The 27,858-nt window shown below is 40.5% G+C and overlaps 2 protein-coding genes across 4 annotated transcripts; one reads left to right on the top strand and one right to left on the bottom strand.

Moving 5' to 3' along the window:
* Positions 1–512: 512 nt before the first annotated feature.
* LOC111961539 (protein phosphatase 1 regulatory subunit 3C-B) lies at positions 513–3,458 on the top strand. The gene is made up of 3 exons (XM_023983892.2): positions 513–668; positions 1,717–1,793; positions 1,909–3,458. The coding sequence occupies exons 2-3, from the start codon at positions 1,780–1,782 to the stop codon at positions 2,927–2,929; spliced, it is 1,035 nt and encodes a 344-aa protein (XP_023839660.1). The 5' UTR covers positions 513–668; positions 1,717–1,779; the 3' UTR covers positions 2,930–3,458.
* An 11,290-nt stretch (positions 3,459–14,748) lies between these two features.
* On the bottom strand, positions 14,749–27,135 carry prkab1a (protein kinase, AMP-activated, beta 1 non-catalytic subunit, a). Of its 3 annotated transcripts, XM_070441881.1 has the most exons (9): positions 27,009–27,134; positions 23,667–23,873; positions 21,257–21,415; positions 20,241–20,407; positions 16,655–16,748; positions 16,373–16,499; positions 16,059–16,192; positions 15,858–15,926; positions 14,749–15,680 (listed from the first exon to the last, which is right to left on the bottom strand). In XM_070441881.1, the coding sequence occupies exons 3-9, from the start codon at positions 21,383–21,385 to the stop codon at positions 15,603–15,605; spliced, it is 798 nt and encodes a 265-aa protein (XP_070297982.1). In that variant the 5' UTR covers positions 21,386–21,415; positions 23,667–23,873; positions 27,009–27,134; the 3' UTR covers positions 14,749–15,602. The 3 variants fall into 3 exon arrangements, with proteins under 3 accessions (XP_070297982.1, XP_023839659.1, XP_023839656.1); XM_023983891.2 differs by lacking the exon at positions 23,667–23,873 and having other exon boundaries at positions 16,385–16,499; positions 27,009–27,135; XM_023983888.2 differs by lacking the exon at positions 23,667–23,873.
* Between the last annotated feature and the right edge of the window lie 723 nt (positions 27,136–27,858).

Genomic DNA, 27,858 nt, shown 5'->3' with positions numbered 1-27,858 from the left:
GGTATATATATATTTGTTGATGTTCATCATCCATTTCATATAATATGTTACAAATTACAATTTGTTGTGACTAAAGTTAGGTGTCTAACGTTAGGGTTAATGTTAGAGTTAGGGGAAGGGTTAGCTAACACACTAAGTAGTACAATGTAGTAAGTAGTTGCAAAATGTCTAATTAGCTCAAATGCTGCAGTTGTCCTTCATTAGATTCAATATGCGTGTTACACGTAATGTAAGTTCACGTTATGTAACCATACCAAACATAACATATCAAATTTAATTTGATTGTCTCGGATTTACATTTAGTCTATTATGTTACGTCTAGTCTATTAGACCAGTCTGCTACATTAGATTAATTTGATCATGCCACACTTCATTCATACAGGAAGCTCCGTTTGACGAAGGTGGAGACAGGAGACATTTGATTGGTTAAACCACACGTGAAGACTCAAATGCTGGGGGCACGACTCACGAGTAGTATCTCATTAAATAGCGCTTGGATGTCTTGAGAGAACATTCACATGAGCCATCGAAAGGTGTGATACTGTAACAACGTTTAGAATGGAAACAACTGGGAGGTGATTTCCCGAAGCTGTTCAGCGTGTTTATTCTCTATTCTTCAAGCTAATTGCAGATGGACTTTATTAGAGTGATTTTGGAGTGAATATTCCGTAAGTAGCCTAGGTTTATTCTTATTTTTTACGTTTCTTTTTTGGCCATCTTTTCACAAATTAGGGCTACTTCGTATGCAATGTGTGTGTCCATGTGTTTAGTTTTTAATAGCTCGTTAACTGGGTCGTTCTACGAAAACGATGGCTTTCCTGTCCCACAATAAGTGTTTTAAGTGTTTTTAGTTAAATTGCAAAAAAAATAAAATGTTGTAGATCAGTAGCATTAAATTGGATAATCTCTGGGGTCATGAGTTGAGGTCTAGAGACATATTTTGTTTAAAAAAAATAAGTTGTCTCACTTTACATGTCGTAATACAGAAGTAATAATTAGCTTTATTTAGTTGACTACTTAAAACCATTACTAATATAAAAAATCATTTCAGGGAATAGCTGCTATAATTCCATATCACTGGTGTTAGCATATCCTTTTATATATAAAAAAAATAAAATACCACTTTGAACAAATTCAACATCCCTGACAACTTTTTCCTGGGTCAAATCTTTTTTTTTTTAAAGCACATGGTGGGTGTGCATTCTAGCAATTTGGTCATTTCATGCAAGGCTTAAGATGTGTTAGTGGTTTTATAGTAAGGGGAAAGGACATTTTAATTCAAATAATTGATCAAATCACATGTTTAAGTGATTTAAAAAAAATGTATTTACATTTTAAGAATTGTGGTTCAAGCTATTATGGGTGCCATTTTAGCTATGCATCTTGTCTGCAGATTTGTCACTTAGTCACTGGTGTTGTTTATAGTGTTACCTACACTAACCTTAAACATGCCTGTTTTTAAAGTAAATTATTACTAATAAAAAAAAAATCTTAGAAAATATAAATTTTGTCTTTGGTTTATATATGCATATGTATGCTACATCCTAAACTTCCATAGTGTAGTTTGGGTTTTAATCATCTCAGGAACTCAATTTTTTTATCTTGTATAATTGTGTCAGATGCTCATTCCAGTTATTTCCGTCTGTCCGTGACATTAGGGTTTTAACAGTGTCATTATAGATTGAGTATTACATTTGGTGTTTTTCTTGTTCACAGATATCATTCTGGTCTTTGCTAGAACAACTTTTAGCTCCGCTCCATACAACGTCCAGTCTGAGAATGAACTGTACACAGTAAGTGTTCACTAATCCTTTGGATCTCACCAAACACATTTGTAGATGTTAGATATTTTTTGGGGGGGGAAATGCATCCCCATTTCTCACCATCATTTTCTCCTTCCATCCTCAGAGTGCTTCATGTGTTTGGAGGCCACTCCATACCCCAGCAGTCTGCCATGCCAGTGGACCTCGCCATGCGACTGTGCCTGAGCCAGAGCCTGCCTCTCTGTCACCTACAGGGTGTGTCCCCTATGAAGGTCCTGAGACCTCACCTTCACACCAGAGACTACCGGTCTCCCAGGGCCAGCCTTCACACTGCTGCCCCGCATTCCTCATCTTCATCCTCCTCCTCCTCCCCAGAGCGATCAGAGACCAAGAGCTGTGTGCGCAGGAGCAGTGCCAGCCCTAAGAAGAAGCATGTAGTGTTTGCTGATACTAAGGGGCTGTCTCTCACTGCAGTGCGACTGTATATCCCAGACAACTCCTTTTCCACGGCCAAGAGGGCTGACTCCTCTTCCCCCTCTACCTCCTCTTCCCCTGTCAGACCGCAGGGCCTGTGGCCGGGTCCTGCCGGTGGGAAGCAGCAGCTCTGCAGATTAAGTCTGTCCTTCCCCCAACCCACGGCAGACTTCAAGACCTTCCAAGCCCGCCTGCAGGAGGTCCTGGTGCAGCTGGAGAGCTGCAGTGTGACTGAGCGATCACTGAGTGGCACAGTGCGTGTCTGCAATGTCAGCTTTGAGAAAGCTGTGTACGTGCGAGTAACCTTTGACTCGTGGCGAAGCCACCAGGACATCCCCTGTTCCTACCTGCAGCAGCGATATGGGGGCGCTGAGACTGAGGTGTTTGCCTTTGATGTCCCCCTCCCCCAAAACCTGGATCCCAGCGAGCGTCTGGAGTTCTGTGTGTTGTTCCGGCCAGGCAGCGGGGCCGCACTGCGTTGGGACAACAACGGGGGACAGAACTACTGTGTGTGTGTGGAGCCCGAGGGGGCTGGGTATAGTAAAGCCCAGGTACAGCGCCGCATCACCACTCCCCGCTCCCTCCAACGTCCCCCCTCATGGCCAAGGAGTGGGGGAACCAGCCTGAAGAGCCCCCTTTACCCTGGACTCTCCCACCCCTCAGAAGTATTCATCAGCCAGAGTTCGGGGTGACTGGATAACTGTCACTTTCTGGTAGAGTGAACTCTCTCTCGTTTGGTCAGGAAGCGAGCCAGCTTTGCCATTTCTGATTCAGGTGTGGATCTAAGTAGCTGTCTCAACTTGCCAGCTGGACAATCTGTTGCTAAGGAAATGTGCAATGTTAAACCTGATTTAATCTTGATCGAGGAAGTGACTCATTGAATTGACTGTTAAAATTGAATTGACCCCATCTGATGGTAGAGGTTAGGAGGACTACAATGTGTTCCTTTGTAGTGGCCCTTACGTCCACGGCTCATCTGGGCCCCAACTAATGTGAAATTGATTTGCACCTTTGTATTTCTTACAGAATATGTGTGTTACTGTTTTTTTTTTTTACCCATTTCAGTGGGTGAGTTTCCCAGCACCAAGATCATAATATCTTATTTTAGTGTACCTAGGCTTCTGGGAAACATCCAGATGTTTTTAGGTGTATATGGGGCACTAATTGTATAAACCCAATGCCCTCCCACTGAGGCTGGGTGTTCTTTATAACTGCCATGCAGACTCCAACTTCACCCACCTTAACTGGCCTTTGAACAAATGTAATATATGCTTTGAGTTTTTATTAAACATTTGAATATAATATTAAGTTCTCATTCTAGTACTTGCACATCACTCCAGTGTCAATTGCTAAATTGTAATTACTTTGCCACTTTGGCCGATTTATTGCCTACCTCCTTACTTCATTTGCACACACTGTATACAGATTTTCTAGTGTTATTGACTGTACGTTTGTTTGTGTAATTGTTTTTGTCACTTTGCTTTATCTTGGCCAGGTTGCAGTTGTAAATGAGAACTTGTTTTCAACTGGCCTACCTGGTTAAATAAAGGTGAAGTAAATAAATTCTGAAACTTCATGGATAGCTAAACAGACACAACATACCACCCTCCAGTTTCCTATACTAGTTTCCTATACTAGTTATCAGAAGACATCTAAGCTAACCCCTACTATAAGCACGCATACCAAAATGAGCTACTCAAATGAGCCTACTTTGACAAATGTGGACGGAATCTTGCACATTCTTTCTGTTGTCCCATGAATGGAACGCAGTAGGAACAGGTTTTTGTCCAAAGCCGGTGAACAGCAGCAATTATAACTAATCAAGCTTTTTAATTTATTACAAAAAAACACAAGGAAGGGGTAACATTAAAGTATTAGAACATGAAGGACAAACAATACAGCATCAAGAGCACTACAAACATGTATCAGTCTTTCTGCAACAGAGCCATCCTTGTGTGAGTGTGCATGATAGTGATATAAAATATATGTCATAGCTTCCTTTTTCATGATCACAATCTTGTGAATAGCTGTCCCTCAACCATTCGAGACCCCTCCCACAGTCCCCCCCCCCCCGAAGAAAATACAATTAATTCCATTCCCCACCCCCAAGAACCCCAAATGCACCAACACACCAAGAGAAAAAAGGAAGAGACAGAAAACCGCTAACAATGCAAAAAATATATATATATATTAAAACAAAGGACATCAGGGAAACTGAAATCATAACAGCAATGCCAACTGTATATGTTGTGTGCCTGTCTGGCACTTACATGTACGTATGTGTTCTTGTATGTGTTTATTTGAATGAGAGTGTGTGCATATGCACGTGTACAAACACCTGCACGGCATCAGTCTCAGGCAAACCAGCATTAGTTGTAAAAACACTGCCACTTAGTGTCATTCAAATGTACTTTTATGTTTTTATTTTGACATTTTTTTTCTTTCCTGTGTCTTTTGACCATCATTCTCTCTCTCACACAGCAACTCCACTCCCACTTGTCTCCAATTCCACATACCAACCTCAGCCCATCCCATCTATCTCTTCTGGCCACCCACTTCGTGTTTCTACGCAACACATATCTTTCAACTATGCTATGATTAACGTACAATTTCAATCTATTAATCGAATAGAATCTACAGATTGCGTGTTGAAGATAAATACTTTTAGTAAGAGTATTAGTATATTAGTAATTGACTGACCCGGTCTCTCCAGATTTCCTAACAGTACTTATTTCTAGGTCAATTTTAGATCAATGCTATGCATTTTCAGCCATTCCTGAACCTGAGACCAGAAACAGGCTACCTGAGGGCAATACCAAAAGTAATGGTCTATTGATTCTGTATCTCACAACAAATCTGCAGAGCATCAATGATTTTATGCCCCAAATATTCAACATTTTGTTGGTGGCAAGAATTCTATATAATAATTTAGCTGAAAAGCACGAAGTCTTGAATTTGCGTTGTTTTTATATATCAACTCAAACACCCGTACCATGGAATCGGTACATCAAAAAATCTCTTACCAACTATTTTGCAATCTGTATGGCACAGTTGTCAACATCCTAACTAATCAAGCTTTTGAGTTGTTCATACTAGTCTCCCGGGTGGCACAGTGGTCTAGGGCACTGCATCGCAGTGCTAGCTGCGCCACCAGAGTCTCTGGGTTCGCGCCCAGGCTGGGCTGGGTTCGCGCCCAGGCTCTGTCGCAGCCGGCCGCAACCGGGAGATCTGTGGGGCGACGCACAATTGGCATAGCGTCGTCCGGGTTAGGGAGGGTTTGGCCGGTATCTCAGTATGTCTCAGTATGTAAAAATGTAATAAAATGTATGCACTCTACTGTAAGTCGCTCTGGATAAGAGCGTCTGCTAAATGACTAAAATGTAAAAATGTAAATATTAGTATATAAGTCAGGTGTGCAGTTTGCTCATGCTTCCACTACCGAACACTATCTAAAGGCTTGTTATTGTGCTCTACATCAATAAGGCTCAGATTTCCCTGGGTGTCTTCCTATCTGCCACATCATGCATTCCAAACAGCCTATGTCAATGGATGTTCTGGGTGGAGGAGTGATACAATGGCATGCCTCCACATGAGCCACCCTGACTGGCACGCCCAACTATCTGCAGTACTGTTGGGTAATGCTGTAGAGCCTCCGGCAACGTGAACATCAGCTCACTTGGGCGGTAGAAACAGTAAGTGGTTTGTTACCATGACAGCATTGGAGCCTGTGTTTACATGCTAGGTGGAGTCACCATGTGTTCGGAATAGAGAGTGATGTGAGTCTGCTTTCACTTGTTCTCTCTTACCCCCCCCTAGTCCAATGTCCTTGGACTACAGATGTTGTGAATAGTTCCAGGTAGTTAGGTCAGCCTGAAACTAGTGTGTGCGTGTGAACACGGATCTCACATTGTATGGTCATCATGAAAGGTGATGCCATGTGTCATGACCCCTCCCCACAAAACATAAACATGATAGTTCTCTATTTCCAAATATAACTCAAAAGCCAGCATGGCATGTGTCCACTATTGTATGTTCTGACCAGCATGGACTTGGAGCATTTCATATTATTCTGTATGTAAATCCGAGACACTCCATTTAGTAGGATATATGCTTCGTACGGTATCTATTCATTTGTGGATATCCATCAGCCATTTCGTATGATATGTTACAAATTTGCAAAATGTACAATATTTTATGACTTGGCGAAACGTACTATATGTTATGAATTTGAAAAATGTATGATATGTTACAAATTCTAGCTAGCTGGCTAATGTTAGCTTGGCTAGGGGTTAAGTTTAGGAGTTAGGTTAAATGGTTAGGGGAAGGGGAAGGGTTAACTAAATGCAAAGTAACTAAAAGTAGTAAGTAGTTGAAAAGTTGCTCAAATGGTAAAGTTGTCCGTGGGTAACCCGGGTGACACAGCGGTCTAAGGCACTGCATCGCAGTGCTTGCGGCATCACTACAGACCCGGGTTTGATCCCGGGCTGTGTCAGAGAGAACCATGAGGGGGAACACAATTGGCCCAGTTGTCCGTGATGAGATTCGAACTTGTGTTATATTTGCCCACCCATCCACCTCGACCAATCACCCCACTTTAGATTTTGCCTTAAGGTAACCATCTGTCTTATGTAACCAAACATAACATACAGGTATCATACTAATTTGAGAGTCCTGGACATTTACTGTGTTCCGTCTGACGTCTGACGTCTGAGACCAGGCTGTTCTGGCAGGCTGGTACAGGTAGACCTACATGTTGTGGAATGTTCCAAGTTCCAACCCCACAATGAAGCGGCACATGCTGTTCCGAAGAACAGAAACACTACATATTACCCAATAAGTATGCCAAGTTAAAATGTCTGGACATGTGTAAAGCTCTCCCAATGAAATGTCAGTCGGTGGTCTTTTTCTAAAATGCAGGCCAGTAATTTGCCGCCAACCAGTCTGCTTCTCGGTGCCATTCTGAAGGCTCCCCTGTTGAGTCTAGTGTTGTCCCACCTGAATGCTACTAACATTTATGAACCACTCGCTAAACAGAGGGTTTATGTTGCTGTGTGAAGTTTTTCTGTCGCTTATTGCTGCTGCTCTTCACCATGACAAGAGGAAGAGGGGGAACGCTCTTTTGTCTGTGAGGTCTTTTGTCAGCAGCACACCTGAGAAGGGCCTGAGCAGACAAACAGAGAACTGGTCACATTGCGTTCCACAGTTTGGCAGGTGTTCAAATATGTTGTGCATATTCCTCTCAAAGTGCAGGTTTTATCACTAGTAGGACATATGAAAACATTGGGCCCTGTTTGAATTATAATCTCTTTGCCTCCCTCTTTCTTTACTTCCATAGTGGACAGTTATCCAAATAGAGAGACAGTGACACTAGTGCGAGTTTCTCAATCTTTATTAAGTTTCATCTGTTACTTAGTTTATCATCCACACAATCTCAAATATAAATAAATCCAAGAGTACAGTAGAACGAAGTGTGTTACTGGCTGGTAGGTTGCGAGTTACTGGCTGGTAGGAGCGAGTTACTGGCTGGTAGGTCACAACAGGTAACATCAATAGCTGACTTGAAAAGATAAGGTGGTTTTAGCGGGGGAAAGCAATTGAACAAGGAGCTACCTGGAGCACTGAAGGAGCAGTGGTGGAAAAGTATTAAATTGTCATACTTGAGTAAAAGTAAAGATACCAGAAAATGACTCTAGTGAAAGTCACCCAGTAAAATACTACTTGAGTAAAAGTCTAAAAGTATTTGGTTTTAAATATACTTAAGTATCAAAAGTAAATGGAATTGCTCAAATGTACTTACTGTAGGTATCAAAAGTAAAATTCTAAACCATTTCAAATTTCTTATAGCAAACTTTTTTTACACGGATAGCCAACTTTTTTTACACGGATAGCCAACATTCCAACACTCAGACATAATTTACAAATGAAGCATTTGTGTTTAGTGAGTCCGCCAGATCAGAGGCAGTAGGGGATGACCAGGGATGTTCTCTTGATAAGTGTTTGAATTGGACCATTTTCATGTCAAAATGTAACGAGTACTTTTGGGTGTCAGGGAAAATGTATGGAGTACATTTAGGAATGTAGTGAAGTAAAAGTTGGCAAAAATATAAATAGTAAGGTATAGATACCCCAAAAAACGACTTTAGTATGACTTTAAAGTATTTTCACTTAAGTAATTTACACCACTGTGAAGGAGCTATCTGAACTATGTTGTGTGATGGCTGCAGGTCTATCCAGCAGGAGCAGGGTCCTCTGTGGGCCTTATTTCCTGTCACATTCGCAGAAGAACTTCTCACAACCGTCATTGTTGCCTGAGGATGTGAGAGAAAGAACAATAAGGAGGGTAGAGAAAGAGAGTGACATGGAAAGAGCAAGGTAAAGAGTGTGATGAATACCATGAGCAGTACTATAAATAATGCAGTACATCGCTAATCATTGCCGTGTATGAGGTGAGAGGGGAGGGGACTCTTTGGAGCAACAAGTGACCTTTCTGAGGCTCTGGTCACAGTCATGGGCATAGGACTCGGTGTAAGGATTGTCAACGATGGCCCAACATTCATTGTGCTGCATGGCATCATTGTACTGTAGCACTTGCCATGGACCTCACAGCACCCGTTGGATGATACCATAGAACACACTAACTCTGAGACAATATCAGAATAACACACACTGGCAATACTTTGGTCAGTACTTTGGTGGCAACAATAAGTAACAAAGAAACAACAATTTAAAGCAAAACCTTCATTGATGTCAATTCAACATAGATTCATTAGTGGTTGGGATAGAATGTGCGTGGACTGGAATGGTTTTAACACTATTGCCATATTCCCAACCCTTGTCCCTTGACCCTTAACCCCTGACCTGTCCAGATCGTCCACAGGGGACCAGAGCCTCACTTGCCACAGTAGCATCCGTAGTCAGTGTAGTCCAAGATAGGCCAACTATCAGGCATGGTGCAGGGGATCATGTTTCTGAGCTGCCACAGGGTCCTGTCGTTAAGGTTGGTTGCTTGGGCTATAAGAAAGATGATAAGGGATGGTTCAGATCAGATGAATATAAATATTAAGATTTGACCCCTTTACTTGTTTTCTTCATCCATTGAATACATTTAACATATTCACAAATATTGGATGATGCTAACAAGGATGATGATAATGATCGAGACTTATGCATGACAACATGGAATTGAAACTGTTGCAGGTAAACATGCCCGATTATAATTAGATCGTATGAAGCTGCTAGTCACCAACAGAGAGGCCCAAAGCCACAAGGAAAACTGCTTGGAGGGTGTTCATGATGTCAGCCAATAAGAAGAAGTGAAGTTCTGGACCTACAGTAAATCTCTGAAATAGGGTCTACTTATATTACTTGTAACTCCAAGACAAATCAGTAGTAGACATTTTGGCAGATACTGTTTACAGGAGAACATGCAGCCCCTCTTTCCAGACACATATGGTCATGTCTGAGATTGAGATTTTAGTCATTTAGCAGAAGGTCTTATGCAGAGCGATTGGGGTTAGGTGCCTTGCTTCCAGCCGCACCTGAGATCGCAGGAGAACATACAGTCCAGTCCAGACAGACATAACTGAGCTTGTCTTGTCTCAAATAAGCTAAGAGAAATGACAGTCCATCATTACTTTAAGATATGAAGGTCAGTCAATCCGGAAAATGTAAAGAACTTTGAAAGTTTCTTCAAGTGCAGTCGCAAAAACCATCAAGCGCTATGATGAAATTGGCTCTCATGAGGACCGCAACAGGAAAGGAAGACGCAGAGTTACCTCTGCTGCAGAGGATAAGTTAATTAGAGTTAACTGCACCTCAGATTGCAGCCCAAATAAATTATTCACAGAGTTCAAGTAACAGACACATCTCAACATCAACGGTTTAGAGGAGACTGTGTGAATCAGGCCTCCATGGTCAAATTGCTGCAAAGAAACCACTACTAAAGAACACAAATAAGAAGAAGAGACTTTCTTGGGCCAAGAAACACAAGCAATGGACATTAGACTGATGGAAATCTACAAAACACCAGTTTTAATGTCAACAGTGAAGAGTTCCTCTGTCCAGTGTCTGTGTTCTTTTGCCCATCTTAATCTTTTCTTTTTGTTGGCCAGTCTGAGATGTGGCTTTTTCTTTGCAATTCTGCCTAGAAGGCCAGCATCCCGGAGTTGCCTTTTCACTGTTGATGTTGAGACGGATGTTTTGTGGGTACTATTTAATGAAGCTGCCAGTTGAGGACTTGTGAGGCGTCTGTTTCTCAAACTAGACACTCCAATGTACTTGTCCTCCTGCTCAGCTGTGCACCGGGGCCTCCCACTCCTCTTTCTATTCTGGTTAGAGCCGGTTTGCGCTGTTCTGTGAAGGGAGTAGTACACAGCGTTGTACGAGATCTTCAGTTTTTTGGCAATTTCTCGCATGGAATAGCCTTCATTTCACAGAACAAGAATAGACTGATGAGTTTCAGAAGAAAGTTCTTTGTTTCTGGCCATTTTGAGCCTGTAATCAAACCCATAAATGCTGATGCTCCAGATACTCAACAAGTCTAAAGAAGGCCAGTTTTTTGCTTCTTTAAAACTTCTTATGGATCAAATCCCTTTAGCGGGATCGATTTGACAACATCCGGTGAAATGTCAGAGCGCCAAATCCAAATTAAATTACTATAAATATTAAACTTTCATGAAATCACACATGCAATACACCAAATTAAATCTACACTTGTTGTTAATCCAGCCAACGTGTCAGATTTCAAAAAGGCTTTACGGCGAAAGCAAACCATGCTATTATCTGAGGACAGCACCCCATCAAAGACAGACAATCATAATTCAACCCGCCAGGCGTGACACGAAACTCAGAAATAAAGATATAATTCATGCCTTACCTTTGACGTGCTTCTTCTGTTGGCACTCCAATATGTGCCATAAACATCACAAATGGTCCTTGTTTGATTAATTCCGTCATTATATATCAAAAATGTCAATTTATTTAGTGCGTTTGATCCAGAAAAACACCGGTTCCAACAAGCACAACATGAATACAAAATATCTCATAAGTTACCTGTAATCTTTGTCCAAACATTTCAAACAACTTTCCTAATACAACTTCAGGTATTTTTTTACGTGAATAATCAATTAAATTTAAGACGGGATAAAATGCGTTCAATACCGGAGGAAAACAAAGTGGAGGGGGCTTTTCAGGTCACGCGCCTCTATCAAACAGTACACTTCACTCGACCCTCATTCTGAACAGGGCTACTTCTTCATTACACAAAGGAAAAACATCAACCAATTTCTAAAGACTGTTGACATCCAGTGGAAGTGATAGAAACTGCAAGCAACTGAATTCTAGATTTCCATTGAAAACCCATTGTAAAGAGAGTGACATCAAATCCTTTTTTTCCCTGGATGGTTTGTCCTCAGGGTTTCGCCTGCCAAATAAGTTATGTTGTACTCATAGACATCATTCAAACAGTTCTAGAAACTTCAAAGTGTTTTCTATCCAAATCCACTAATACTATGCATATCCTAGCTTCTGGGCCTGAGTAGCAGGCAGTTTACTTTGGGCACGCTTTTCATCTGGACGTGAAAATACCGCCCCCTAGCATTAAGAAGTTTTAATCAGTACAACAGTTTTCAGCTGTGCTAACATAATTGCAAAAGGGTTTTCTAATGATCAGTTACCCTTTTAAAATGATAAACTTGGATTAGCTAACACAACGTGCCATTGGAACACTGGAGTGATGGTTGTTCATAATGGGCCTCTGTACTCCTATGTAGATAGGAGCTACAATAGTCATTTACAACATTAACAATGTCTACACTGTATTTCTGATCAATTTGATGTTATTTTAATGGACAGAAAATCTGTTTCAAAAACAAGGACATTTCTAAGTGACCCCAAACTTTTGAATGGTAGTGTGTATATAATGTTGAAGTCGGAAGTTTACATAACCTTAGCCAAATACATTTAAACTCAGTCTTAGGTCAGTTAGGATCACCACTTTATTTTAAGAATGTGAAATGTCAGAATAATAGTAGAGAGAATTATTTATTTCAGCTTTTATTTATTTATTTTTTATTACATACACTCAATTAGTATTTGGTAGCATTGCCTTTAAATTGTTTAACTTGGGTCAAACGTTTCGGGTAGCCGTCCACAAGCTTCCCACAATAAGTTGGGTGAATTTTGGCCCATACCTCCAGACAGAGCTGTTGTAACCGAGTCAGGTTGTAGGCCTCCTTGCTCGCACACGCTTTTTCAGTTCTGCTCACAAATTTTCTACAGGATTGAGGTCAGGGCTTTGTGATGGCCACTCCAATACCTTGACTTTGTTGTTCTTAAGCCATTTTGCCACAACTTTGGAAGTATGCTAAGGGTCATTGTCCATTTGGAAGACCCATTTGCAACCAAGCTTTAACTTCCTGACTGATGTCTTGAGATGTTTGTTCAATATATCCACATAATTGTCCTCCCTCATGATGCCATCTATTTTGTGAAGTGCACCAATCCCTCCTGCAGCAAAAAGCACCCCCACAACATGATGCTGCCACCCCCGTGCTCACGGTTAGGGTGGTGTTCTTTGGCTTGCAAGCTTCCCCCTTTTTCCTCCAAACATAACGATGGTCATTATGGCCAAACAGTTCGATTTTTGTTTCATCAGACCAGAGAACATTCTTCCAAAACTACGATCTTTGTCCCCATGTGCAGTTGCAAACCGTAGTCTGGCTTTTTTATGGCGGTTTTGGAGTAGTGGCTTCTTCCTTGCTGAGCGGCCTTTCAGGTTATGTCGATATAGGACTCGTTTTACTGTGGATATAGATACTTTTGTACCTGCATTTTCACAAGGTCCTTTGCTGTTGCTCTGGGATTGATTTGCACTTTTCGCACCAAAGTATGTTCATCTCTAGGAGACAGAACGCGTCTCCTTCCTGAGCGGTATGATGGCTGCGTGGCTCTATGGTGTTAATATTGTTTGTACAGATGAATGTGGTACCTTCAGGCGTTTGGAAATTGCTCCCAAGGATGAACCAGACTTGTGGAGGTCTACAATTTTCTTTCTGGGGTCTTGGCTGGTTACTTTTGATTTTCCCATGATGTCAAGCAAAGAGGCACTGAGTTCGAAGGTAGGCCTTGAAATACATCCACAGGTACACCTCCAATTGACTCAAATTATGTCAATTAGCCTATCAGAAGCTTCTAAAGCCATTACATCATTTTCGGGAATTTTCCAAGCTGTTTTAAAGGCATAGTCAACTTAGTGTATGTAAACTTCTGACCCACTGGAATTGTGATACAGTGAATTATAAGTGAAATAATCTGTCTGTAAACAATTGTTGGAAAAATTACTTGTGTCATGCACAAAGTAGATGTCCAAACCGACTTGCCAAAACTATAGTTTGTTAACAAGAAATTTGTGGAGTGGTTGAAAAACGAGTTTTAATGACTCCAACCTAAGTGTATGTAAACTTCTGACTTCAACTGTATGTGTATATATATATATATACACACACACACTCTGGACTGCGACATTGCTCATCCTAGTATTTCTTAATTCCATTATTTTACTTTTTAGATTTGTGTGTATTGTTAGATATTACTGCACTGTTGGAGCTAGGAACACAAGTATTTCGCTACCGCTACACGCGCAATAACATCTGCTAAATATGTGTATGTGACCAATCAAGTTTGATTGGATTGATATACATTTATTCGAAAGGTACTGTACGAGATAAAGTACAGTAGTTTTAGTGAATTTAAAGTATCCCAGACACTCTGACTCAGGCAGATGTGTTCCCAGAATAGCTTTGAGATAACATGGCATGACACAACGAACGGACACACTACTAGATAAGAAGACGAGGTAACGTTGTTGAATTTCCACCAAACATATGACAACTTTCACTGCAATTGAGCTCAGGGCAAACCAAAGAATTACATTACTAGTTGACCAAATGCTTTGTGTTTTTTTTTTTTATTGATGCAACAATACATCAAAATCACACATTTATACTCATGTAGATTAAACATATATGTTGTGGTTGTATGGGGAAAGACATGGTGAGAAATATGTGTCTGGAAAGTGGTGCTGTGTGTACTCCTGCCATCACTCTCTTCAAGGTCTCTATCCTTTTCACCCCAAAACATGTCCAGGAAAGAAATGTTCATATTGCATTGGGGAATTTCTTCTTTTTTTTCAGACATATTGCCGTCTTCACACTTTTAGAATGCCATCTGGCTCCTTCTCCTAGGATTAATAGGGCCATGCCCCAACAACATGTTACCTATTACTTGAACATGAAAGAATACTAATATAACACTTCAATAGATTCACAATATTTTGGTTCAACGAATACTGTGAAAATCAAATCAAACAAAGGGGAGGAATACATTTTGATTAGATCTTCCATATGTGACACTCAAATTGATAGTCAAGGGGCTATGCCCATCTACAAGAGTTGTATTCCTATCCATGCTGGTAAACCCTTTATTTCAGAGATACCACACAATAAGAATGCTATAAAATCAATTATCTTTATTGGGATAGAAATCTGGAAACAAAGGAGAAAAATGTACACATCATGGTCCAAGAGGGTTACATTAACAAGGATGTCAAAGGAGCTTCAGCCTCATTAATCCATCTCCAACTCTGCTTGTCTGTCACCCCACTGAGTTGGTCCCTTGGATTCACATGTAGGGGAGGTGTTTTGACCATATATAGTCATTTAGAAAATATACACAGCACTATCTAATGATTACTTAACTTACTACTATTTAAATAAAACATGTGCACTGATACGCAAACTGATATAGCTGGTGAAGCATAATGATCCAAAGGCCAGGCACACTGGCCAAATGGCAAGTAACAGAGGCTGGAGAGAAAATCACAATAAAAAGGCAGGAAAAAATCTCCACTGGCAAAATCAATGATTATTACTACTGTACAGCAACACTGGGGCATCCATCCAAAATCAAACACTATATGGTTTTCCATGATACTGCATCTTACCTACTACTTCCTGTTCTACTATTTCCTGTTCTTGTCTGATGAAGGGACCTCCTGCCATCAAGCACAGGCCACAACACAACCCTTACGTATTATCAGTCAGAATTCACCACCACCCCCAAAACGTCTCTATCCTTCCTATGCGTAACTATTCTGCTACCTAGTACTCCTCTATGTCTATAACAAAGCAAGGTTGGCGATCAGCAAATGGGATGGCAGTCATTGAACAAGAGGAAAGGCAGACTGAGGAGGATTGGGGTGATAGAAATAATTCAAAACTGAGATATGTACAGGTGTAATGCTGGAGGCTGTGCTGTGAGAAGCTGTGGTGTCTGCGGTGCAAAGGCAGAGACGCCATAGACCTCTGGTCAGATCGGCTTATACAGCAGGGTGGTGACATACTTCTTCTTGTAGCGATGAGTCGCACTAAGCACCATCACACCATCCTGAGAGGAGAGAGAGAGAGAAATATACAACTCCATTAGCACATACTTGACATTTCCCTTCACCTCTCCAAAAGCAACTCTTCTGGGAGTCCTTCTGTTACCTCTTGCAGACGTTGAATCAATCTACTAAGGCTCCATGGCTTTGATTTAATCTTTCTGATCTCCCTGTGGTCTTACCTTGATGGACAAGGCGTAGAGGTGATTGAGCATGACATGGTTGGGTTCTGGGAGCAATGCAGGGTCACACTGAAGAGGGAGAGAGAATACATCTTACTCCAGTGCATGCACATTACTGTCAATGACATGAATAGCTCTCATGTCTTCATCATTGATATTCCCATGAGGGTTTGGATTCAGTTGTTAGCGTCTTGTACTCACAGAGATTCCTGTGTCCTTGTTTAGGATGACCTGTAGCAAGTGAGGTGGGAGAATGGGCGGAGACTTGAACTTTTCTTCCTGCTTGGGTATGTAAGGGTCCTGATGGTACGGTCCGGGAGGGGAGCTGGACAGGTCTAACTCACAAACAGATGGGAGGAGGGCCAAGTTAATAAATACAATGGGAGAGCGAACACCAAGATTTGTCTAGTTAATATTTTGCTATTGCAAGTTGAAATCTAACTTTCTAACACCATGGAGACATTTTCCAATACAGTAGCATAACTTGAATGGATGAACACGTTATGGATACTGACCTTGACACTGACCTGACATATCAGAGCATTTCTGTGAGTCCACCATAAGTGCATCAAACACCTCAAAGTCAGTCTTCTTCACTTGGATGACATTGTTGACTGTGCCTAGCTGGTTGGTTACAACAGGCTGGCGGACCACAAAACCAGCAATCAAACAGAGAACTCATAAACATCATTCACTCCCGTATGCCTGTGTAAATAGCTGAGTAGACAGTTGTTCCTATAAAGCCATTACAACATGTAAAACAGAGGTCGTTCTGGTCCCAAAAACACGCTGCTCACCTCAGCTGGGTCATGGGTCCACGTTCCGTCCACATAGAACTTATACTGATGCTCCCCTTCAGGCAGATCCACAATTGCCACAAAGTTGTTCTGACTGAAATAGAGAACAAACTAACATTAAGCGTTATGAATTCGGGGGCAGAAATGATTAAATATTAAAGCATTAGACCTCTCACTAAAGGTCTTCATTCATACAAAAACTATACATAAATCCAAACTGGTTCTCTAGCAGATAGGTAAGAATGGCTCACCCAGTGTTCAAGAATGGCCCTTTTCCCTTGATTCAGATTACAACCTCTCACTTGTTTAAAAATGAAATAATTTCCAAAATATCACTATTTTTAGAACAAGCCATAGAAAGTTGGTTGCAATTTCACTTTAATCCACCAGAAAAGACAGAACAAATATTACAACAGATATAGTTAAACTCAAATATACTAATTTATTTTAATTTAATTTTTTTAAATATGGAAATGTCTGCTCTGTCCAAAATTACAACCAACTGATTGCAGCATTACCACAAAAATGGAGGAGGAAAGTGAAAGGGGGAGAAATTAAGGGACTTGTCTGTCGGCCCTGAAGACCATAATTGGTTAAAGAAAACTGCTATAAATAAAATGTATACTAGTTTCATTTAAGGACCAAAGAATTGACAGCTGTGTTGTATAGATTGCAAAATAGTTGGGAAGAGATTTTCGACGTACCGATTCCATGGCACATGGTTTATGAACTGATACACAAAAGGATGCTGGATTCAAAACCTAAGAGTTATTCAATTTAAATGATTTTACAAAACTCTTGCAACATATATAATGTTATATGTATGGGGGATACAACCATCCCAGCTCTGGGAATAGACAGAATCATCAGATCATATGTTTTGGTACTGTCCATATGTAGCTTGTTTTTGGTCTCAGGTATGGCTGAAGAATTCAAATCAAATTGTCTCTCAACCAGCTTCATGAGGTAGTCACCTGAAATGCATTTCAATTAACAGGTGTGCCTTGTTAAAGTTTATTTGTGAAATATTTTTCCTTCTTAATGCGTTTGAGCCAATAAGTTGTGTTGTGACAAGTTAGGGGTGGTATACAGAAGATAACCCTATTTGGTAAAAGTCCATATTATGGAAAGAACAGCTCAAATAAGCAAAGAGAAACGACAGTCCATCATTACTTTAAGACATGATGGTCAGTCAATCTGGAAAATTCAAAGAACTTTTAAAGATCCTGCAAGTTCAGTCGCAAAAACCATCAAGCGCTATGATGATACTGGCTCTCATGAGGACTGCCACAGGAAAGGAAGACCCAGAGTTACCTCTGCTGCAGAGGTAATAAATGCTTCACAGAGTTCAAGTAACAGACACATCTCAACATCAACTGTTCAGAGGAGACAGCGTGAATCAGGCCTTCATGGTCTAATTGCTGCTAAGAAACCACTATTAAAGGACACCAATAAGAAGATAATTTCTTGGGCCAAGAAACACGAGCAATGGACATTAGACCGGTGGAAATCTGTCCTTTGGTCTGATGAGTCCAAATTTGAGATTTCTGGTTCCAACCGCTGTGTCTTTGTGAGTTGCAGAGTAGGTGAATGGATGATCTCTGCATGTGTGGTTCCCACCGTGAAGCATGGAGGAGGTGTGATGGTGTGGGGGTGCTTTGCTGGTGACACTGTCATGATTTATTTAGAATTCAAGGCACACTTAACCAGCATGGCTACCACAGAATTCTGCAGCGATACACCATCCCATCTGGTTTGCGCTTAGTGGGACTATCATTTGTTTTTTAACAGGACAATATTCCAACACACCTCCAGGCTGTGTAAGGGCTATTTGACCAAGAAGGAGAGTGATGCAGTGCTGCATACGATGAACTGGCCTCCACAATCACCTGACCACAATCTATCTGTAATTTTAAAGCTGATCTACCCCCTTAAAATAAAATAAACAGTAAGGGCATACATACAGTATACACTGAGTGTATAAAACATTAGGAACACCTTCCTAATATTGAGTTACACCCCCTTTTACAAGGTGTCGAAAGTGTTCCACAGGGGTACTGGCCAATGTTGACTCCAATGCATCCCACAGTTCTGTCAAGTTGGCTGGATGTCCTTTGGGTGGTGGACAATTCTTGATTAACACAGGAAACTGTTGAGCGTGAAAAACCCAGCAGTGTTTCAGTTCTTGACAGACTAAAACCAGTGCGCCTTGCACCTACTAACATACCGCGTTCAAAAGGCACTTAAATCTTTTGTCTTGCCCATTCACCCTCTGAATGGCACACATACACAATCCATGTCTCAATTGTCTCAAACCTTAAAAATCCTTCTATAACCTCTTGAAGCTAGGGGGCAGAATTTTTATGTTTGGAAAAATAACATTCCCATTGTAAGCTGCCTATTTCTCAGGTCCAGATACTAGAATATGCATATAATTGACAGAGTAGGATAGAAAACACTCTAAAGTTTCCAAAACTGTCAAAATATTGTCTGTGAGTATAACAGAACTGATTTCGCAGGCGAAAACCTGAGGAAATCCAACCCGGAAGTGACTTCTATTTTGAAAAATCACTGTTCCATTGCCTGCCTTTCGTTCATTTAAAGGGATATCAACCAGATTCCTTTTCCTGTGGCTTCCTCAGGGTGTGAAAAGTCTTTAGACATAGTTTCAAGCTTTTATTTTGAAAAATAAGCGAGATTTATCAAAACGCGTCAGTGGATAGACGGATGTCCCTCCCTTAGTTCTTGCGCGCGACAATGGTTGCTCAACATTTTCTTTCTCTCCAGTATTGAATAGTTTACAGTCCGGTTGAAATATTATCAATTATTGATGTTAAAAACAACCTGAGGATTGATTATTAAAAACGTTTGACATGTTTCTACGACCTTTACGCATACTATATGGAATTTTCGTCAAGCCTTGATGACTTGCCTAAGGCTGTGGAATACTGAACATAACGCGCCAAACAAATTTAGTTTTTTTTATATAAAAAAAATCTTTATCAAACAAAAGGAACATTTATTGTGTAACTGGAAGTCTCGTGAGTGCAAACATCCGAAGATCATCAAAGGTAAGCGATTAATTTTATTGCTTTTCTGGCTTTCGTGACCAATCTACATGGCTGCTAGGTGTTCTTAATGTTTATTCTAGTGATCGATAAACTCGGATTGCTTTCGCTGTAAAGCATATTTTCAAAATCTGACACGACAGGTGGATTAACAACAAGCTAAGCTGTGTTTTGCTATATTGCACTTGTGATTTCATGAATATAAATATTTTTTGCAATTGTTTTGAATTTGGCGCTCTGCAATTAAGCGGTTGTTGATGAAAATGATCCCGCTAAAGGGATCCGTGCGTCAAGAAGATAACCGGTCTTCATCTACACTGATTGAAGTGGATTTGACAGATGACATCAATAAGGGATCATAGCTTTCACCTGGTCAATCGATGTCATGGAAAGAGCAGGTGTTCCTAATGTTTTGTACATTCAGTATATACTCACTCACAAAACTGTGTGAATTGCACCAAAGGCAGGTCAACAATAGTGTTATAAGTATGATGCCCTTCTCATGGCTGCTAACCCACCTCCTGGTTAGGGGGATCTTGTTGGCCCAGTTGTTGAAGGATCCGGACAGAAAGACTTCCTTTCCGCTTCCAGTCCAGCGGAACACAGTGGGGCGGTCCAGTGTGGGCCCTTTATCAGCCTCCAGGTCCTGCCGCCATGCAAGGTACTCCTCTTTCTCTAGTGGAGCCTAGGAGACAAGGGAAGAGGGAGAGACAAGTCTCTCTGTGTGTGTTTTGACCAATGGGTAAAATACTATGTTAATACTGTAGATAATCCTCTAAGAAAACCAATGGTCCAAACCTAATGTCTCCATCATAATCCATTCAAAAGTTATTGAAGTTTTTACCCTTGAAGGACAGACAGAATTAGTTTGGCATCCTACAGGGTGACTAAATGGAGGACAGAGAAAAAAAGTGGTAATAAATCTGGAAAAATGGCATCAAGTCAGCTAGGCGGGATTCTGTGCAAGAATTAAGGCTACTGTCTACCTGACAATCCACAAAACATAAAACAATAGAGGTAAGATGGATAGGACACATGATATGTAGTATTTTATTTAAGATTCACGTTCTTTTTCGAATATTTCTCACAAAAACAAGCGTCTCTCTGTGAAATGTCAACAGAGCACTGAGCTTATACCCAGCTTTTTATTTTCAAAGCCTTTTACATTTCATTCAGCTCATGTCATGCTAAATTAGCTTTTTAAGACCCACTGAAATAACTTTGAAGACGACGACCACAAAATGTAAAATCCTCAACAGTTGTTACGAGAAACCTGCACCACTGTCAACAGAGCTCGGTGCTTATTATCGGATGTATTAGGTTACGAAATCTGTCTTTTTGGATAGAATGTTAATGATATGATAGAGAACGACCCCACTTGAACGATTCAGAACATGAATAATCATATTTGTCTTGGTAAAATGTATTTTATAAACATAAGGAAGTTACATTTTATCACCAAAGCACGTTTTCTCTGGGGCAGAGTGGTTGGACACCCTACATAATTACAGAGGTTCACTCCTGTAAAACTGACCTTGATGTCCTCTCCATGGAACATATCAGCATCCTCTGGACTGTCCATAAGGATTTTAGGCCTGTCGCCCTCCTTGGCGCGGCTGTCCCGCCTGTGTCCAGTACCCATACCGGTGTTAGTGTTCCCCATGGTCCCCTCTGTGTCAATAAGCCAAAATCACTGTGGACAAAGGTTGGAAAATTGCTTAAACTAATGGAACAGTAAAAAAACTCAAATCAATACGGGACATCATGGACAGAGAATGTGGGCACATCCAAAGACTATGCGTAGGGTAAATGCATTTGAATTTAATCACTTTTTCACAGCATCCCTTTTAATTTAAACAAAACTTTGCATACATGTTTTCCCATGGAAGAAGTGGTCAGAAAGATTGTTTTTGGACATGAATGCCAAAACATTCAGGAGATAAAGGTGCTCAAATTGACCCATTTTGCATACCCCACCATACCATGAGACATTCATGTCTTCAGCACTGGAAAAGATAAACGGTTGAGTTTTATATAATTGAAAATCTTACAGTGTTGTCAAACTATTCTGTTATTTATTTTTATATATATTTTATATTTTCTAATATATATATATATATATTAGAGGTCGACCGATTAATCGGAATGGCCAATTAATTAGGGCCGATTTCAAGTTTTCATAACAATCGGTATTTTTGGACACCAATTTGCCAGATTTTTTTTTTACACCTTTATTTAACTAGACAAGTCAGTTAAGAACACATTCTTATTTTCAATGACGGCCTAGGAACGGTGGGTTAACTGCCTTGTTCAGGGGCAGCACGACAGATTTTTACCTTGTCAGCTCGGGGATTCGTTTTTGCAACCTTCCGGTTACTAGTCCAACGCTCTAACCACCGGCCTTACATTGCACTCCATGAGGAGCCTGCGTGGCAGGCTGACTACCTGTTACACGAGGGCAGCAAGAAGCCAAGGTAAGTTGCTAGCTAGCATTAAACTTATCTTATAAAAAAATTATCAATCTTAACATAATCACTAGTTAACTGCACATGGTTGATGATATTACTAGTTTATCTAGCGTGTCCTGCGGTGCATATAATCGATGCCTCGCCTGTTAATTTCTCATTGAATCACAGCCTACTTCGACAAACGGGTGATGATTTAACAAGCGCATTTGCGAAAAAAGCACTGTCGTTGCACCAATGTACCTAACCATAAACATCAATGCCTTTCTTTAAAATCTATACAGAAGTATATATTTTTAAACCTGCATATTTAGTTAATATTGCCTGCTAACATGAATTTCTTATAACTAGGCAAATTGTGTCACTTCTCTTGCGTTCCGTGCAAGCAGTCAGGGTATATGCAGCAGTTTGGGCCGCCTGGCTAATTGCGAACTGTGTGAAGTCCATTTATTCCTAACAAAGGCCGTAATTAATTTGCCAGAATTGTACATAATACTTGACATAACATTGAAGGTTGTACAACGTAACAGCAATATTTCGACTTAGGGATGCCATCCGTTAGATAAAATACGGAACGGTTCCGTATTTCACTGAAAGAATAAACGTTTTGTTTTCGAAATGATAGTTTCCGGATTCAACCATTTTAATGACCAAAGGCTCGTATTTCTGTGTGTTATTATGTTATAATTAAGTCTATGATTTGATAGAGCAGTCTGACTGAGCGATGGTAGGCACCAGCAGGCTCGTAAGCATTCATTCAAACAGCACTTTCGTGCGTTTGCCAGCAGCTCTTCGGCTGTTTATGACTTCAAGCCTATCAACTCCCGAGATTAGGCTGGTATAACCGATGTGAAATGGCTAGCTAGTTAGCGGGGTGCGCGCTAATAGCGTTTCAAACGTCACTCGCTCTGAGACTTGGAGTAGATGTTCCCCTTGCTCTGCATGGGTAACGCTGCTTCGAAGGTGGCTGTTGTCGATGTGTTCCTGGTTCGAGCCCAGGTAGGAGCGAGGAGAGGGACGGAAGCTATACTGTTACACTGGCAATAGTAAAGTGCCTATAAGAACATCCAATAGTCAAAGGTATATGAAATACAAATCGTATAGAGAGAAATAGTCCTATAATTCCTATAATAACTAACTACAACCTAAAACTTCTTACCTGGGAATATTGAAGACTCGTGTTAAAAGGAACCACCAGCTTTCATATGTTCTCATTTTCTGAGCAAGGAACTTAAACGTTAGCTTTTTTACATGGCACATATTGCACTTTTACTTTCTTCTCCAACAGTTGTTTTACTATTTTCTACATTGCAGAATAATAGTGAAGACATCAAAACTATGAAATAACACATATGGAATCATGTAGTAGCCAAATAAGTGTTTTAAAAAATCCAAATAGATTTTAGATTCTTCAAAGTAGCCACCCTTTGCCTTGATGACAGCTTTGCACACTCTTGGCATTCTCTCAAACCTCTTCACCTGGAATGCTTTTCCAACAGTCTTGAAGGAGTTCCGACGTATGCTGAGAACTTGTTCGCTGCTTTTCCTTCACTCTGCGGTCCAAATCATCCCAAACCATCTCAATTGGGTTGAGGTCAGGGGATTGTGGAGGCCAGGTCATCTGATGCAGCACTCCATCATTCTCCTTCTTGATCAAATAGTCTGGAGGTGTGTTGGGTCATTGTCCTGTTGAAAAAAAAATTATAGTCCCACTAAGCGCAAACCAGATGGATGGCATATCGCTGCAGAATGCTGTGGTAGCCATGCTGGTTAAGTGTGCCTTGAATTCTAAATAAATCACTGACAGTGTCACCAGCAAAGGACACCCTGACAATCACACCTCCTCCTCCAAGGTGGGAACTACCCATGCGAAGATCATCCGTTCACCTGTTGAAACCAAAACTCTCAAATTTGGACTCATCAGACTAACATGCTGACCAAATTTAGAAATCCATGTTATTCAATTATTGTGCCAACGAGCGTCTAATAGAAGTCATTCCTATTTCTGACACAGATCGCGCTGAAAGTCCTGCCTCTCCCATCTCCTCATTGGTTTATAGAAACAGGTACCCACATGCCATCTCCTCATTGGTTATACCCACGTGGGTGATTGAAAGACGAACTTTGTTGCAGGTTGTCGTGGTAATACTATGAAAGTTTAGATGAGATCACCATATAAGTTCAAAGATGAAAAAGCCTGGAAGGAGGAGAGATGACTAGAAACGATTCGGTTGGCCGTTTTATGTGTGGATTAATTGTCGGAGTAGAGGTCCTTGTGTATTTCAGGTAAAATAACAACTCAATGTTTATATCCCAGGACAAATTAGCTAGCAACAGCAAGCTAGCTAAATAGGACAAATTAACRTTAGCTAGCAAGTGCAAGCTAACTAGCTAAATTGCCATACATGTTTAATGCTTTTCGACCTGTCCCCAAATTAATGTCATTAGTTCAGAGTTTGTTTTGATATTTTAACCTGCGTGTCGTGATCGCGTTTGGTGTGGGTGGACAAAATAAATGTATGCACGATAGCGCACTCGCGCAGCAGGTTTGGGTTCCGTGTAAAGGACAGATTTATACAGGTCTAATGTCCATTGCTCCTGTTTCTTGGCCCAAGCAAGTCTCTTATTATTATTTGTGTCCTTAAGTAGTGGTTTCTTTGCAGCAACCTTCATGTCTTAAAGTAATGATGGACTGAAGTTTCTCTTTGCTTATTTGAGGTAATAAATACATTTTATTCAGTTAAGAACAAATTCTTATTTACAATGACGGCCTACACCAGCCAAACCCAGACGACGCTGGGCCAATTGTGTGCCGCCCTATGGGACTCCCAATAATGGACGGTTATGATACAGCCTGGATTTGAACCGGGGTGTCTGTAGTGACGCCTCTAGCACTGAGATGCAGTGCCTTAGACCGCTGCGCCACTCGGGAGCCCAATATGGACTTGGTCTTTCACGAACTAGGGCTATCTTCTGTATACCACCCCTACCTTGTCACAACACAACTGATTGGCTCAAACACTTTAAGAAGGAAAGAAACTCCACAAATTAAGTTTTAACAAGGCACACCTGTTAATTGAAATGCATTCAGGCGACTACCTCATGAAGCTGGTTGAGAGAATGCCAAGAGTGTGCAAAGCTGTATTTTGATGTGTTTAACACTTATTTTTTTGGTTACCACATGATTCCATATGTGTTATTTCATAGTTTTGATGTCTTCACTACTATTATACAATGTAGAAAATAGTAAATATAAAGAAAACCCTGGAATGAGTAGGTGTGTCCAAACTTTTGACTGGTACTGTGTGTGTGTATATATATATATATAATATACACACACAGACAAATAAATAGTTTGACAACCCCGTTTGTAAGCTTTTAAATTATATAAATCTCAAATGTGATTTTTGCAGTGATTAAGACATGGATGTATAATGGTATGGTGGGGTATGCAAAATAGGTCAACTGGGCAGCTTTGAATTAAAATGGATTTACTCCATGTTAGCTAGCTACAGAGCCTTCAAAAAATATTCACACCCCTTGACTTTTTCCACATTTTGTAGTGTTACAATGTTTTCACTGGACAGTTACTTTAAGCTGCAATATCTAACTTTTTAGGCAACCCTACCAAATTCAAATAGAAAATATGAGTTTATAGGCCTCTCATTCCCTTGAAAGACAGTCTAAGAAGTGGTGGATATGTCCTATGTGAACTATGTCTATGCTTCCCGTTCTAAATACTATATTTTCAGTTATTGAAAATATATTTCACAATGGTTTAGATGGTACAATGATTCTCTACATTCTCTATGCTTGTTTTGTCACATATACCGAAATCAGGCAAACTATTAGAAATTTAGCAACCAGGAAATGGCAGAGCGATTTCTGCCAAAAAATGATGGATATACTGACAAGATACTTCTCTCCCCCCCAAACAGCCTCATCCCATGAATATGCATAGCCTTGTGAGAACACTCCGATATAAATAGTAAATAAGCCATTTGTTTTTTGTTGTTGATCAAATTCAACAATCTCATTGATCTCTATACAAAAACTCCTTGCTTGGTGGGCGACAAAACACCAACTGCTTGAGGGAGACAGATTTTCCATCAAGTGGAGCCTCGCTTTGCCGAGTCCTGTTTGTTTCTGCATAGTTCACCTTTAAAACAGGCTGACATTTTTTTGATAAATGGATCAACTTCCAATTCCGGGAAACGCAGTAAACAATACGGGAATGGCGCTTTTTATAACCATTACTTGCAGGTGAATGGATAAATTGTTTTGGGATAATTTAAACACTCTTTATATTCTACTATTTTAAACAACGAAAATACATCCGCAACAGGGCCCGGATACGCTACATAATTGCAATTTGTTTTTTGGAAGGAAAACGATTTAACTCATATTGTAATTAATTATAGGTTATATTTCATACTAGACATCTAGAAACACCGGACAGTTTAGTATCCCTGGTTAGGGTGCTGTGTTAACGTAGCTAGCTAAAAACATTAGCTAACGTTCGCTTTACGTTACCAAGCAATGTTTAGTAGCTATGTCAAATAATTTGTGTGTGCTTCCCTGGGGTCAAACTTTTCCACATGGTCGGATATTAAATGTTTTACCGGGAACAGATCATAGATGCGTGCTGTGTAGGCAATCGGGCAAGCTCTTTTCGAGCTGCTGCAACCGATGGATTATTGGATGCTATAGTTACTAGCTAGCTAGCTAAAGTAAACAGCTAGCTCCCTCTGTGGCTATATCTGATTTAACGTTGACAAGAACCACAAACTGAGTAGGAAATATGAATATTGAAAACCATACCTTAGAATTGATGTCAGTTTACACCACTAAAATGCTCGTCTTTTATTTTACAATTTTCCCACGTTCTGTTGTTGACAACACAACCTTCTTTCATCATTCCAGAGGGCTCCGCCTCCTTTCTTTCTTAACTGTCAGATAGCGCATGCAGTTTCACTTTCTTACCACCAGGTGGAAGTGTCGACCTTTAATGGGCTATCAAGGCTCAGTCCAGCAGGGAAAGCTAGATTTCTAGGACATAAAAGTTATAGACCATCCCAGCTAAACACTCATTATTTAAGCATTATTTAGACATTATTTCAAACATTTTCCTTGTGTATATCTACAGTCACATAACAATGTATAATCCCTGTGCTGAAAGTCAAACTAGTAGTCCTTGTGTTTTTCAAGTCAACTTTACAATCATGATGACGGGCAGTCAAACAAACAAGAATGGTCACTTGCTTATAAACTTCTGATATGGTTTTTCCAACACGCTACAGCTCTCAGCAGCTTGTGAAATAGCCCTGAGTGGCTGGCTCTGGCTGCACTGTCTGGTGGCTCCCTATATTCAGTCGGTCTGGGTGTGAGGAGAGCTACAGAGGAGACTGCAGATGATTCTGTCCCTGTTTCATCCTCACCGTCGGAATGTCCTATATGCCAGTACCAATTACTCCCTTACCAGCCTCCCTCCATAATACACAAACAGAAGGCTAGTGAGAAGAGAATGTCTCATAATGATACCTGAAATGGAGAGAATGGAATGGTATCAAATGCATGGAAACCATGTTTGATGCCACGCCATAGTATTCCGTTCCAGTCATTACTATGAGTCCATCATTCCCAATTAAGGTGCCATCAGCCACCTGTGATA

Source organism: Salvelinus sp. IW2-2015, linkage group LG4q.1:29 (assembly GCF_002910315.2).
Source record: "Salvelinus sp. IW2-2015 linkage group LG4q.1:29, ASM291031v2, whole genome shotgun sequence".
Classification (NCBI taxonomy): Eukaryota; Metazoa; Chordata; class Actinopteri; order Salmoniformes; family Salmonidae; genus Salvelinus; species Salvelinus sp. IW2-2015.
The sequence above is the reverse complement of the archived record's forward strand: the minus strand, read 5'-3'. Positions and strand labels throughout refer to the sequence as shown.

Excerpts from the sequence above, each read along its gene's own strand:
- prkab1a (XM_070441881.1), bottom strand. The coding sequence starts at position 21,385 with ATGGGGAACACTAACACCGGTATGGGTACTGGACACAGGCGGGACAGC. Across the intron at positions 16,193-16,372 it reads TATGTCAGGTCAGTGTCAAG|ACCTGTCCAGCTCCCCTCCC; the intron begins GTCAGTATCCAT and ends TTTGTGAGTTAG. Across the intron at positions 15,927-16,058 it reads ACAAGGACACAGGAATCTCT|TGTGACCCTGCATTGCTCCC; the intron begins GTGAGTACAAGA and ends CTCCCTCTTCAG.